A 15889-nucleotide genomic window follows, 5' to 3' on the forward strand; every position below is an offset into this window, starting at 1 on the left:
GGAGGGGTCAGTTTCTCTCGAACCTCAATATCTTATTCTTTTTTTTATCAAGACAAATCTCAGTGCAGCCTGTGAAGCAATGTGTATTATTACTCTCTGTCTGGCAATCTTCCCCTGAATAGTTCTAGCAAACTGGACGTGACAGCTGCAGAATTTAAAGTGCTTCCTCTCAGAAGAGCGATTATACCTTCATAACCTAAGTGTTTTGAAAGCAAATGCAGTTGGTGTTACTCACCATAGCCTGTGGCAATGCAGTGAAGGTGGGAGGAACAAGGGAGAGATTTAATATTAGAAAAAGGTAAGACAGAGATGGGGGGGAAACTTCCATAGAGAATGAAGAGAGAAAAGATGCATTTATTGCACATATATACTGTATTTATTGTGATTAAACAATAAACGACATCCAAAATAAATGCATGGTGGGATGGGAGACCAAACAAGGTGAATCTACAGTCAGTTCTAAAGACTTTAAGGACAAGGAAGTCACAGCTGCAACCAGACTTGAGTATTTGATATGTGAATGAAGTAGCCTGCGATCACGGCTCATTAAGCCAGGCCTGCGCACCCTGTCTGATCAATTACCGGAAACAGCCTGTCAAGTTGTGAGTGTGTGTGTGCGTGTGCCCGAAAGCAATAGACAGAGCGTGGTAGAGAAACATCAGTGCACCTGCCGTTGACCGTCTGTCAGTGCGGAGTCACTGTGACCTTCTGACGGCAGGCTGTATTAATGAAGACAGCATCTGAACTAATTACTTGTGTGTGATGACCCTTGGATCTGGTGTAGTTAGGAAAATGGCACATTGAGCGTTGCCTGGCAGACAGTTCATATAAAGAGCAAGATGTTCTATGCTGCCCCATAACTTCGGCAAATGTTTTCCTACATTTTTTACCCCACATTTATCTCCAGAGAGCGAATAATGTTAATATTCATTCGTGATTCATGTACTTTAACACTGAATGAGTATTATTGTGTTTATTGTAATTACTTATGTGTATAATTTGTCTTTTTTATTGTCTTTTTACATGCGTATCTTAAATTACATTACAAATTAATTTTGAGGCAAACCATGATGTTTTTTACTGAACCTTAACAAATAGTTTTATTGTTTTTTGTTTAAATTTTCAATGACACAATTACCCAATTTGTTGGGGACATGGTTGGTCTATCCATATTCTGATTGTATTTATAATTGCAAGTAAAATAAGAGCCTCATGTCATTTTAACAAAAGCAGAAATGTGATAATGCTGTCCAGACTGTGTAATAGAACAAGACTCTCCAGAGAAGTGACTTCTATGACTGAGTGACAGTTTTCTCCCCAAGGATTTATATTTCTTACTGTCTTATCCCTTACGAGGCAATGTCAGGGAGACATGGGGACGATGGCGGCATTGGGTAATGTAGCGGTCTGTTATATGACAGCATCTAGCAAACATCAGTGTCAGTCAGAGGAAACCTCCGGGATTGCCAGTGGGCTTTTAGTCCAGCAGATCGCCCTGTCAGGCTGTAACAGGAGGGAAATGTACCGTCTGGTAGCAGATGAAGATGTTGTGCAGTGGGGTTAAAAGACAGTGAGAAAGAAAAGATGAAGAAAAGATCAATGAGGTAAAGAGAATTCGATGAGAAAGGACTTCTGAGAATAAGACGGAAAAGAGGAGCAGGTTTAATATATGAGAGCTCTCGCTGCTGAGCTGAGTGGTAGATGGACTGGGGAGATGTGAGACACTCAGTCAGGGGAATTTAAAGAGATTAGAGCAGAAACTCACCAGATCTCTGACGAGAGGCATAGCTTTCCTCTTCCTGAGGTCTGGCATGCTGTCAATGCTATACAGAGCGCCACCCATCCTGGAGACAAAACATGCACAGAGCAGCATTAAACACCAGTTAACAAGAACCTGGACACGACAAATCAATTATACAATAAACACATGCAGACATTAAGGCCATGGGTTTGCCTTTTTTCGGTTGGTGAGTTATAGATTTTCAATGACCTTAGTGGTAACAGCGTCATGGTTACTTACCCTGCTGATAGAAGGAGAGAGGCGATGCCAACACTTTCTCCTCGGGCCTGAGGAGAAAGAGAGAAATGAGATGAGGCAAAGAGGCAAGGATTCGAGCTGTGGCTGCAAACATTTGGAGCATGGTATAGTTTATAGTGCTTGTAAACACTGAGAACAGCAAAATCAAGAGATACTATATGGTATTCATGGCAAAAAGCACTGTTTCATGTTGTTTCAAGTAGCTCAAGTGTTCCCAAAATTCACATATGAGTAATACAACAGTGGTACAAGTGGGATATAGAAAGAAAAAAGGGAGAGATGAGGAGTATAGCAGAGTTGTGTCTTCCTGAGTGAGTGTGGTGATAATTGACATCAGCAGTGGCTTTTCTGTGTTTGAGTAGCATAGTACATAAAAGTAGATTACAGCCAGATGGAGGTCCGTGTAATCACTCTTCTAATTCTATCTGCTCTATTACTGAAAGACATGTTCTTTGTCTGCCTGCCTGCCCAATGAATGACACACAGCATCGATACCCACGTCACGCTGACGGACAGATATAGTCATGATTGGCTTGAAACGCCAGGCTTTTAAAAAATGACACTTAGCAGGCTTACAGCATCTTCCTTTGTGTTGCTTGGCTTGTCTTAATTATCTATGAGCTGCACAGGATACATGTAATATAAATAAGCATTGATTAGCACACCACTGGGCACACCCACCTGAGCGTCTGCTCCAGCCAAGGGTAATCAGAATGGACAACATGCAAATCGCTACGAGGATGGCAAACAACTGAAAAGAAAATAATGAAATGGCAAAAACAGTACAAGGGGTAAACAGAAAACTATTAAACACAAAACAATATAAATGGTGTCAACAAAAGCTGGAAAACAACAGAGTAACAGGACATGCAGGGATTGATGCAACAAGTCAGTGAGCTCAAATAGTAGACTTATGAGTTAAACCAGAGCAACAACAGCAGACAGCATGTTACCCCTCTTTAATGAGCCTAGGTATTCACCTGGCACGGATACACACCTATGTTCACTAAGAATCACACACATGCAGGTTGTACCTCTTGCAGCTGTAGCCGTACTCTGCTGAAAAGTCGAAGCCAGTTGGCTTTGGCTCTGGCGTGGCCAGGTTCCATGACTTCCCTCCTTGGGAAGCTTAAAGAATAATTAAGAGGAAATGTTATTCACATATAAGATAAAATAAGATAATCCTTTATTAGTCCCACAGCAGGGAAATTTGCAGGATTACAGCAGCAGAGAGGATAGTGCAAACAAGAGACATAGTAAAAAAAAACAAGATCAAAACAAGTATTATAAATAAGTAATAACACAGTAAAGAATATTAAATAAGTAAAAAAAGTTCTACAACTAAAATATTGTATAAACAGACAAAATAATTGTGGTATTGCACAGACTTTTTATATTGCACAGTTTTTTGGGGATGTGTGTTCTACTGGGAGCAGAGTTGGTTGTGCAGCCTATGTGCTCTCTATTAGATAGAGTAGTAAATGTACAGTAATTATGGAGATAACTATCTAATTATATTATACACATTAAAGTGGCACTCATTTGATATTGCACAATGCGTAGAGATCATGAGGATTTTAATTATACAAGATAATAATTTAAAAACTTTTATTGGCTGTATTATTTGAATGGCACTGGTTCATCTGAACAGGCACTAACGTTTTTTCCTATTTATGCCACTTCCCCAGTTTCCTACGTTCCTCCTTTGGGTAGTCAGTATGAGTGTATACTGAATGTGCTTATTGCTACTTGAATAAACTGCCAGATGTTGACAGTGAGTGAAAGCCTTTTTTTCCCCTCTATGAGGCTGTCAGTGTATGAACAGTGTTCACCTTGAAACAGGTGGCTCCTCTGCTCTCTCTTCAGGAGCCGGAGGGACAATCTCTGCCGCTGGAGGCTGCTCGGGAGGTTGAGGCTCCTCCAGCGGCACCTCAGACTTGGGTTCAGGCCCCAGGGGTTTGGTATCTGGAGCTGGGACCTGCGATGTCGTCGTTGGGGTGGATGTGGTGGTGGTGGTTGTTGACAACGCTGGCTGGGTGGGTGCGAAGGGAGGCTTTGTGGATTCTGCACTGAAAGGGGGAATTGTGTCGTCCTGTGTGACTGGAGGTAGACTGGGAGCTGTGCTGGGGGGCTGGAGCTGATCCTGGGCAGGCCGCTGCTGATGCAACGACGCCTGCTTCTCCAGCGGTGGCCTGGCGGAGGGCACACCGTCAGAGGGGGGCATCAGGGTGGGGGCAGTGCTTGTGGGTGTTGGGGTGTAGGGAGGCTCCTGGTCTTCACTGAGTGTGCCGTCAAGAGGATACATGTCCTCTTCTTCCTCGAAAGGCACCTCCTCCTCATCTTCGTAGTTGTACTCTCCTCCCTCCGGGTAAATTTCGCCCTCCTCTTCGGCATACAGCGCTCCCTCTTCCCCTCCGTCTTTCAGGTAGCCTCCCTCGTCGCTGTAGACGCCCTGGGGGTCCTCGCCGTCCCATACCGGGGAATCCTCTTTGCCGTAGCTGACGGAGGAGTGGCAGGAGTGGTAGGAGTCGTTTTCATCGTAGAACTCCGAACCTCGCAAGCTCTCGCCGTCCTCGGCAACGAACTCCTCGCTGAGCTGAGAGCTGCCTCGACTCAACTCGCCCGACGAGGCGTAACGACTGTCTGTGGGACTGATGGGAGGGGGAGACACAGACACCTGTTACATAAACACACACAGGTTTGAACTAGGGGGTTTCTAACACTTGCACAATAAGGAGTTTTGCTGTCAAAGGGACACCAAAGGAACTTGTGTTGGGGCCATTGAGGGAGACAGCTAACCAATTGGAACAGAGGAATGATTTTAAACAAATCAAGGGGGTTTTGGGGAAGTGATGCATCTATGTTACTACAAGGAGAATCATCTTTTTAGTAATGGGTTAATACAGAAACACACAGCATACAAAAGCACACGATTAGCAACAATTAGGAGAACACATTTTTTCATGAATCAAAGATATAAAAAGACTTATTCAGTGAACCTGGAGAGGCTGAGGGTAATTTATTACCCTGGCAGAACAAAACCAGTCTCTCTTTGCGGATAAAATAAGTGAATAATATTTATTCACGATGATGAATGAGGCTATTAGGCATCGAGGCAGACCATGAGTCAGAGAGAGATTTGAGACGCATGCAAAAACAATTTCTTAAACACACTTACACACACACACACACACACACACACACACACACACACACACACACACACACACACACACACACACACACACACACACACACACACACACACACACACACACACACACACACACACTTCATTGTTTCGTCTCTATTGATTACATTGTCATGTTGGTTCAATACGACATGGTGCAGGAGCAGTAAAGGAGAGAACAGTGTTATGGCTTTGGGCTGTGAGCCAGAGGGAATACACAAGAATAGATGAACGGACACATAAACACTCTTTTCTATTCATCACCTATCTCACCATCTCCCTCTCATCCAACACAAAGACTGACACAGACAGTGACACATGCTTGCATAATGTTTCAGTCTCCATACATGTCTGCTCTCTTTTTTTAGAAAAGGACAAAAGAAACATGATGAAATGAAATAGAAAATGAACGTAATCTGTCTTGGCCTTCTCTGCGGCCCCATTGTTGGGCTTACTGCCTCCTGCTGTCTTACAAGTGGAAATTAAATGTGTATAATTAACAGGTATGGGAAACCCAGAATAAGACAGGGCTCTTCTTAAGGTCTCACATACAGGATGAGGCTGTAATAACAGGCTGCCGCAACAACAGATTCACACACACACACACACACACATTCACACAGGCACACACACAAACTCCAACCGACAATTAACCTCTCTGTCACACAGGCTCGACACACACACACACACACACACACACAACAACACACACTGTCTCTGACACACATGAGACACACACACACACACACACACACACACACACACACACACACACACACACACACACACCACGTCAATCACTTACCCACGCAAAAAAAACACAAAACTGCGCAAAACTCACAAGAGTCTAACAAAGGCGAAGATGAGAGTGGTACATCATTTGTGATACGGATTTGTGATTCTTCACCAGGAGGAACACAGTAAAAATATAGATGCAGGAGCAGTTGGTTTTTTTTTTCTATAAAAGAGTGAAGAGTATACATATAGAGAGATAGGGTAAAAGAGCGCATGCATGCAAGCACAGCGAGCGAGGAGGACGGGACAAGTCCACCACTGACGTCACAGCGAGACGGAGTCACAGGCCGGAGCAGGAGAAGTAAGAGGAGGATGAGTTGGAGAGGAGGTACAGAGACCCACCTATCGGACAGTGAATGCCTACTGTCTAGAGAATACTGACGACTGGTGCGCCGGCTCGACCCTGAGCCTGAGTCGATATCGCTGCGCCCGTTGGTGGCCGAGTCTAAACTATCATAGCGTCTGGTAAGAGGAGCAAGGAGGGAGGTGAGGGGGAGAGGGGGAGAGGTGGGAGAGGAGCATCAGTGGAGCTCAGTGAAAATCTTTCAAAGAAAGGTTTAACCAAACTGAGCCTCTGCACGACCCGGTTACAGGTTGGGTTCACAGTTTTTCAAATTCATCTTATAAATAACAGTCAGGTGTTAATGTAAACTATGAGGCAGGTTTTGCTTGCTGTGATTATTCATTCTGTTCATATTGCCCTTTTAAAAAGTCCCTTTCCGTGCTAAAATGTAAGTGATTAAAACAAAATTCTGTGCCAAAATTCCCTCCAAAGGTTATTTGGAGTTGATAACAGGCTTAAGCAGTGTGTGTTATTTAAATCAAGTAAGTATATCTTTCATCTATTGTTTTTCTTTTAGTGCAACATTTCCTGTCTCGTGTTACTGTCCCTCTCCAGCTCAACAAGGAAACACTGAGACACAAAGAGGGAATTTTGTTTTAACACAGTGTAACTTTGGAATGTACCACCTTGATTTTGTCCCCTATCACTTAAATTGACTTAAAATGATGAACTTATTCTTCTGCACAAATTTGAAGATGCATTAAAAACATCTGATTCCAACCACATGAAAAGGTAAAACTTTCTGTTTCAGCTTTCTGGAGCATTTCATGACTTTTAATCATCTGCCGCTTTAAAAAGAAAAAATATATATTATCAGAAATGCTGTTATTTTCTGCAATAGTTGGTGCAGAGGAGATCACCTGGGGTTTCTGATGCTCACCCACTCAACATGCACACTCGCATCCACACATGCACACAAAAGATAACCGCAAAGGCCCACTTCATACTGTACATGACCTGTATACAAGAACTGTGCTGCCCCGGCGTGCTTGTATACACTGAGGCCGGGGTTATTCTCTAGAGGAGGAGAGCACAGTGGGACAACATGTTACCATGTACAATACAGTGAAACAAAACAAGGCCGCAGGGACTGAGCTGTCTCAGGGCTAGATGCTAGTCTCCAAATGGGAATATCTGCCTAAGATGGGGAGTGTGATATTACAACTATAATATTAAACAGTCTTCTTTTGGTGTTTTTTCTCTTTCTGTCTCATCTAAAACAAACCCATTTCTCCCTGTTGTTGATATAATGACAACTCATGAAATCTCATGAAAAGGAAACCACTCAGTTGTGGCCAGGAAGTGCCTGCAGGGTGCTTGTTACCTCACGGCTCTATGGTCGTAGTCCAGCTCATTGATGTCTTCGCTGTAGGAGTTTCCGTACTGCGGCTGCCTCATGGGATACTGGTGCATGGAAGCGTTGGGCTGCGAGGTGGTGTAGAAGGGAGGCGGGATGCTGTTACTGGTCTCGCTTCGGTAGTCGCTGTCCCTGTCGTCCACGGCGCTGTCTGGATCCTCGTCTGTTCACACGAACACAGCGGGAGACAAGAAGAGGATGATGGGTCAGAATTGTATTATACAGTGCTTTTGTACAGTGTATAGGGGGGGCGCAATGATTAGATAAGAAAAAAAACACTACATTAAAAAGAGCAATTAATAAAGTATGCTCAAAATGTTTTTGTATTTACCATTTAAAATGGATGTTGTTATCCTACTTAATATATTTTCATTTTCCTTTACACGGTAGATACCTGATACTTTCTGATTGATAATTGTCGTGTTTGCATCTTTATGACAAAGACTATTATCTATTTACTATCTTATAGTCACCACTGGAAATTACACTCTTAAAAAAACTCATATGCATCTTCATCAAACACCACAGAGATTATTTACTGTATCTTTACAGAATCGAATTCTACCAGATTGACTTTAAATCCATTAGGAGAAGATAGATACGAAAGGAAGTTCAGAGAGGATGCATGGAGAAAAGAATATATATTTTCATGGCAGCTTACAGTCTCTGAGGAAAACTACACCAGGAGGATAATCACATTAAGTGAGACATGGACAATGAATACAGACTTACTCCAAGTCATTAGCTGAAACGCATGAAAGAAACTTACTTTGCTGATCTCCCCACAGACTCCAATTACCTGCAAGGAGATAAAGCGTCGGAGTAACCAAATTAGGTTTGGGCAACAAATTAAACACATGAACAGTCCACAAAGCCACGTAAACAAACATGTATAGGTTCGCAGCCCTGAGAAATCCTTATTCAAAGATGTAAATGTGTGTGCAAAGGGTGTTTAAGTCAGTGTGTATGTACATAAAGAAACGCACAAGGTCTTTAGAGAAGCTAAGATCAAAACAAGCTTTTGTACAGATGCTGCTGGCCTTGGTGCTGCTAAGTAACTAGGAACAGAGAAAAACACGCATGCTGTTATCATCTCTGCACACACGAGCATCGTGCCAACCATCCAACCCGTCTGTCCACGGATTTATACTATACACACTTACTCCCTGTGTCATCATCACTCGACAGACAGACAGTCAGGATGGTGCGTGTCTGACAACCCATCATATGTCAGATCACATCCATCAGACATCTAGCACCTATAACTCATTCTACCCGTGATTCGTCTCATCAGCTTTCCTCCCTCCTTCCTCCCTCCTTCCTTCCACCCATTCGCCTCATCTATCAACCTCATTTTCTACCTCCCGTCTAGTCCCGTTCTCAGTGCGACGGGGCAGAGGGGGTGAGGAGAGGAAAAAGAGGAGGCATAAATAAGGACACAGCGTGGGGAGAGGAACAGGAGGAGGCGGACGCAGAAGTGACACTCACAGCACTGTGTGGTTGGTGCATGGAGTGGTCGCTCCTGTTCTTCTTGATAGGCATACTGAGAGGGAAAAAAAGAACAACACACATTTATTAGAAAAATAAGATCTAGCATTTCTGAGGAAAATCGCTGGTAAAAAATATTGACTCAGTAATTCTGCTGTTATTGGAAGACACAGAGTGTAATTAGAGAGAGTATGGAGAATGATGAAGGCGGAGGAAAGAAAAACACTCGGTAGGAAAGGGATCATGAAAGAGAAAAACTATGAAAAGGAAAGAATAGATCAGAAAATACAAGTGACAGATGGTGCAGCGAGATGGGAATGTGGAAGAGATTGAAGTTCTTACATCTTGATCCCTCATGGCATTTAGTTGTTCAAGTTTCTTGGCCCAGTATCTCGCCTCCTCCTCAGGAATGTCTGCAGCACACAACACAAACACATGTTACTCCACTCAGCACACCACATATATATCACTCTGTACATTTATCTATAAGCATTGGAATAGAACAATAGAGCAATCCAATTGATGTCTTCGAATGTCATGGCAACCATATTGGATAGTAATGGATTTACAAAGCAAGCCCAAGTAAAAGCACTCAATGTAGTGTTAGTACATTAGTGGTAGCAGTAGCAGCAACAGCCCTAGTACTCATAGTACATATCGAAGTGGTTGGGATATTAACTGCGTGTTGTAGTAACAGTTCTAATTCAAGAAAATATATTTCAATGGTATCTTCCTGTTTTATTACAGTTTATTGAATCATATCCATATATCTCAAATCTAGCAACTATAGATTAAAGAAGTTACAATATAAAGCACAAGGTAGCATAAGCACACATATGATGAAAGGCCAAACCTAGTGGCAGTTCAAAGCGGGTGTCCAGCAGCAGCCTGTGGAAGGTCGGGTCTTTGGTTCCACAGATCTCATTCTCAGCCATGATCGCATTGGAGTCCAGAGTCAGCCACTGGCCCGGACCCTCCTGGAAAAGATCGAGGAGCAGAGAAATATGACTGCAGCTATACATACTGCATGATAAATATGCCGTTTGCCCATAAAGAATGACTCCTGGGAGGCTGCTGTTCACCAAAAAATAATTACAGCACATAACCCACCTAAAACCACAACTTATACAAAAGACCATTTTAGTTTCAACTGTGTTTTTCCTTGTATGACGAATCCAAATGTTTCTCAATGTGTAGGTTATCTTCTCTAATAACATACAAGATGACATTTTGTTAATCTCTTCTTTAAAACTTTGTCTATTTGTTTTCTTCTAATAATCAATAAGCCAAGATATACAAGTCTGCAAGTGTATATTCCTGCTTCCTTAGTTTAATGTGGAAGACATATTCCTAAACTTTAGAGCTGTCAGCCTCTTGGCTTTAGCTTCCTATTTGATCCATCTTCTCAACCAACTCTTGGAAAGCAAGCCAATACGCTTATTGTCCAAAATGTTGAACAATTTCTTTAAATGAACAGCATCCTACATATGTCCAAATAAAAAAGATATAAATATATGTCTGTGTTTCTGAGTGGTGATGACTTAGGTGTGTGAAGGAACTATGTCACGGCAGGTGTATTGTTCAGGACCCAATGAAGCGCCATGTCGAGTGTGAAGTTGTTTGCATGAGCGGTTCTCAAGAAAGCTGCAAGCAGCGACACCACAGGCCGACCATTCGACCCGCTCTGAACAGGCACGTTATGAACGGGCATTGCACATGTAAAAACCTAATGCTGGGAGCCGGGGAGAGAGAGTGCGTACCTCATTGGACTGCCGTATGTTACGCAGGGGGATCCATAAGGTGCCCACCATGGTGTCCCAGATAAGCCCTTTATTCCACACCTCCACTGTCAGGCCCAGTTCCAGGCGGTTTATTTCACTGCTCGGCAGAAAGAGGAAGAAGAGGATTAAGAAAAAGAGAAATTAGTTTGAAAAAAGGTACGGGGAAAAGAGTGAAATAATACAGAATGTAATAAAAAGAGGAGTGGAGGCAGGATTGTATACAGACACCTCACTGCATAGAGGGCTTTCAACAGAAATACAGTCTATGCCATCAGGAGCTGCACTTAAATCTGGCGATGGATATGCACTGTGATTCAATCTGCAGAGGGAAATGACTCACTCGTCATGAAGATGGAAAGAGTAGGTGATGTGAACTAGCCTGCTGGCAGGGTAGAAGAGAGAGCACAGCAGAGGCTATCTATATTTCTGTATGACAAACATCAGTGAACTCATCTTCCCTCAATTTTCCATGAAGCAATGCTTATATACAGCAAATATAGGTAAGGATTTGTAAAGTGATTACAAATCTGACTGGCAGATTATCAGCTCACTAAGCCTCTCTCATTGTCAGGCAGTGAGCTTCCCCAAGCCCACTGGCTTTCTTAATTGAAAACCTAATAATAACCACAGCTTTGATATGAAAACACATCTTTCTGGGAGTCGAAGAGGTAATCTGGCAAAAGGCTGAATGATGTGTTGGTTCACAAAAAAGGTGAAGAGGAAAGGAGCAGGAGGAAGTGAAGGATTTAAAGAAAATGGGAGGAAGAATGTGATGTTCTTTGATTTAGTTTATAGATATAGATAAAGTAAATTAAACATTAAAGCATTATCTGTTGTGTTTAGCTTTTCTTCTATTCAGTCAACCTTCTGTTTCCGTTATGAGGTGTAATGCAGCCCAGATAATCCCTCCACACTGGGTGTGTGAACTCTGCTGGAGCAGGTGTTAGGTCATCCTCTCACTCTTCAAAGGAGGGGTGAGAGGAAGCAAGAGGAAGAGAGGAAAAATAACTCCCTTTAGGAAGTATAAATGTCACAGCGGACCCTGCTGTGTGACAGTATTCACTCCTTATTTAATGCCTATATTGAAATGACTTATTATTACTATTGACTTGCATCTGCCAACTGATAATGACAATAGATGTAGATTTCTTTTTAGAACTATGTCAAATAAATTCACAACCATAATTGCCAAAGCAAAGATACTGCATTCTTGAAAAACTTCCAAGTGAAAATACTTTTAATTTTTTGCATATAAGCCCATTAAAAGTTACCCTCTTTAAGAATAAAGAGATAATATCAAACTAAAAAGCTACTGTCCCAGCAAGGCCAGTGCTTAATACTTGAAAGAGTACTCCACCGACTCAGTATTGCACTCCTTTAACATTGTAAACACTCACAATGATCATGAAATGGTAAAAATCAAGTAGCAGAACAAGAGATATTACGTTTTTTAATTTCATGCATTCTTGTAAAAACCTGGCACCTACATTTCCCATGATGCAACTCTCTCGACCAACAACAGCTCGGGTGTGCTATGCTGGTAGGAGCTAATGTAGCCTCGAGCTGCTAGCATCAAGCAGAGATGAGGAGCTCAGGTTTGTTTTATTTTCAAACTTGAATTGTTCAGCCCCAGGTGACACCGACTCGAGTGACATCACGTGAGGCAATTTATCAGATTTAATGTAGCTCCCTCTGGAGCCACAAAATGCTTTATAGAACCTGTTTCACATATGCAGTAGTACTCCCCCAGGACCTGTTAACAGACGTTCACGTGTAAGTCACAACTCTTGGCTTAACTGTCCTTTGATTGATCTAATGCCTCCGTTCTTGGTCACATAAACTTTAACGTGTACATTTATGGGCCTTTCTGTTCATCGCACTACTGGTGCTATTTAAAGGAGACGGCGAGAGAGGAGGAAGACGGGTAGGCGTGAAGAGAAGGGAATGTAGTAAGAAACAAGAGTGGAAATTGTGCAAGAAAGTCAGTCCACCAATTAGCAACATGGTACAGGCAGATCTACAAAGAAAGCAGAGGCTAAAAATAAGGAAAAAACCTGGTGAGATAAAAGGGGTCAGAAGATGTGAGAGAGGGCAAGAAGCACTCACAACATGAAGTCCTGCTCCCAGCACGGCTGGCTGCCGCGCACGGCGATGGTGGTGCTCTTAACATTCTGCACCTTCAGGGTCACGTATGTGTTAAATTTCTCTGTAAAAAGCATAAATATAAATACCATTGGTCAGGATACTGTGTGTGTTTATAGGGAACGTTCTGATTCAGTAAAAAATAAGCAGCTAATGGATGATATCCAACTCACCTTGGGGTCCATCGAGCTTGGCTTTCTTCACTGCAGAACAAATTCAGAAAACAAACAAGAAATTAGGGACAAAGTGAGCTTAAATATCAAAATCGTGAAAAGATTTCACTTTTTTATGCCGCAAATGTAACATCATTAAATCCTCAAAGGCTTTCCTCCGGCCTTTGCTTACAGCGTGACGTTCCTTTAACCTACAGTCTGGGCAGGCCTCTGCATGTAGCTCATGAGCATGAAAGTTTAGCTGGTGATTGACAGGAGCCTGGCATTTTAAAAAGAGAGAGCAGGGGGTCTGCTCTTCTCAGCCCAGGACTCACTCCTTCCTCTCTGGACAGAATGCCACGATCTCAATATGAAAGCCTGCGCCCGTTGAGCAGGAGATGTCAGGATCTCTGAGTCACTGGGCCAGAAGGACAGTTTGCGTAGGTGAGAGTAAAAGATGATGCCAGGGAGGAGAGTGGCCACATAGCCCGTCCTCTCTGAATGATGTATGTGCATATATTCCTGGATGGTTGACATGATGAGGCTCTGCTGAGGGGCCACTGCCGGCTCCTCCATGCAGGGACGTCTGGAGGTACTAGAATGACTTTTAAAACCACAGTGACGTCAACAGCCTATTCATTATTCAGTCAATCCGGCACCCTGTCGATTCCCAGCATCCCCATGTTCAGCAGTGAGGTATTAATATTCAGAGCTCTGGGCGTCGTTCTTTTTTATCCCTGCTGATTGCCTCTTTTCACTGATGTTACATTTCAGGAAAGAAATACAGGGAATAAGCATACTTTAAAATCTAATTGGACCTCAATAGCAAGCCCTTTAAAAAATTCTCTGTCATGTTAGCGTGTGTGGCTGCATGAAGAATGGCTTCATAATGTATGACCCACAGGCCGACTCTCTGAAACCCGAAAGTAACTAAATAAATAAAAGTTCCCTGTTATTCAATCAAGAAACGCCCAAACATTAGGGGAGCAGAAGTGATGCTGACAGAGAAACACACTCTGAGTCACTTTGTTAGTCAGTGGCAGCAGAACAAGCATGATAATCGTTGTGGACAAATTGGCTTCTAAAAATAGTCCCGTCCCGTCCCGTCCCCCCCCCCACAGCAAAACCCCTTAGAATCATGCTTATCGCTTAAATATCAGTGAGATTCAGGAGGCAGGTGGTGGAGCAAGTGGTTCAAAACCCAACTTCAAAGTAAAAATCCACATCCTGATACTTAAGCTGCTGACGAGGCGGCCACATTTCACTGGTAAGGAAGATTATTTTTCCACGGAAGCCCTGAATAGATTCTGACAAAGAGGCGTTCAAATTAGTGATTTCTGTGCTTTCGACGGTAAATGACAGATGCAACTTGGCTGCAGCGTTGCGAACACTCTCCCTCTGTCTCATACACTGTCCTCTCCTCACCATCAACCAGTCCTCTCTCTCTCTCTCTCTTCTCTCTCTCCCTCTCAATCACTCGATCGCTCCTACTAGCTCCCCCTGCCATGTGGCGAGCATGCACGTGTGCTCCCTTTCTATCTCTTTCTCTCGTGCTCCATTAATCTCTCTGTGCAGCAGGATGCGGGCAGATCGAGCTGCATCCCCAACACTAAAAATAACCACTTCAGTGTGACAGGGGTGGGGGGTGCCGGAAAGGGGTGTGTCTGTGTGTGTGTGGGGGGGTTTAGTCTTACAGCTTACAGGCATAAGACTAAACCACCACTGCTGCAGTTACAAGGCAGGGGAACGAATGAAAGGGAGTAGCTGAAAAATAATTTTATATTTTCTGCAAACCCTCAAACCAAAAAAAAAAAAAAAAAAAAAAAAAAAAAGAAAAAGCTCCTGCCACAGCAATTACAGAATCTCATTTTCTCCTTCTTTGCTGGAGGAAAATTGGACAAATACATTCACTCACGCCCCAGTGCAGATGACCTTAAAGGGCCTTTCTTTTTATTTCCTGAGGTTTTCCATTTAAAAGCTTTCAAAGAGCCCCACACTTCAGAGCAATTCTACTGACACCAGGAACAACAATACAAACCAGCAGACAGGAAACGCAGTGAGAGGAGAAATCTAAAGATTGTGACAAAGAACGGAGAAAGGACTCAAGTGCACAATTAAAAAAAAATGTCACACTGAGAGGTCATTATGGCTTGTGCCCTAGTCTGCTGCCAGATAAAATCAAATCCCACACCTGCAGTTTATCTTGGGAAATATATCAACGGTGATCAAAGTAAGACTACTTTAAAAGTATACAACGATAGTCACTGATGACTGAATGCACCTCTCATACAGACTATTTTAAACCCTGTGGGAAGCATTATAGTTGGAAAATGTAAGTGCAAAATATCAGGACTTTAAGATTATTTACAGTATATAAACAGTATGTAGCCTTTGAATCATTAAGCTCAGAATATGAATGCTACAGTGCTGTATAAATCTCCATTAAAACACAATTGATCTCTGCTCCTATCTATTTCCAGACTCCCCAGTAACCGTAGTGCTTATTACAGTAACACAGCAATGTGTTTGAAATGGTAATAAGATATAGAACCAGCCAAGGACGCTTTGCTGCTAAATTATATTTAGGATATTATAATACTTTC

At 42.7% G+C, this 15889-nt stretch overlaps 1 protein-coding gene across 1 annotated transcript in view; it reads right to left on the reverse strand.

Moving 5' to 3' along the window:
- The window catches only part of unc13a (unc-13 homolog A (C. elegans)), a 46377-nt gene that overhangs the window by 28019 nt on the left and 2469 nt on the right, over positions 1–15889 (reverse strand). The window contains exons 2-15 of the mRNA XM_054602400.1: positions 13308–13337; positions 13099–13198; positions 10972–11089; positions 10065–10188; positions 9554–9624; positions 9212–9266; positions 8493–8522; positions 7691–7886; positions 6366–6485; positions 3871–4689; positions 3073–3166; positions 2021–2067; positions 1766–1844; positions 236–241 (exon numbers count right to left, since the gene is read on the reverse strand). Coding sequence (XP_054458375.1) covers positions 236–241; positions 1766–1844; positions 2021–2067; positions 3073–3166; positions 3871–4689; positions 6366–6485; positions 7691–7886; positions 8493–8522; positions 9212–9266; positions 9554–9624; positions 10065–10188; positions 10972–11089; positions 13099–13198; positions 13308–13337 — 1889 coding nt within the window. The remainder of the gene's footprint in view (positions 1–235; positions 242–1765; positions 1845–2020; positions 2068–3072; positions 3167–3870; positions 4690–6365; positions 6486–7690; positions 7887–8492; positions 8523–9211; positions 9267–9553; positions 9625–10064; positions 10189–10971; positions 11090–13098; positions 13199–13307; positions 13338–15889) is intronic.

The sequence above is a fragment of the Anoplopoma fimbria genome, chromosome 8, assembly GCF_027596085.1.
Source record: "Anoplopoma fimbria isolate UVic2021 breed Golden Eagle Sablefish chromosome 8, Afim_UVic_2022, whole genome shotgun sequence".
Taxonomy (NCBI): Eukaryota; Metazoa; Chordata; class Actinopteri; order Perciformes; family Anoplopomatidae; genus Anoplopoma; species Anoplopoma fimbria.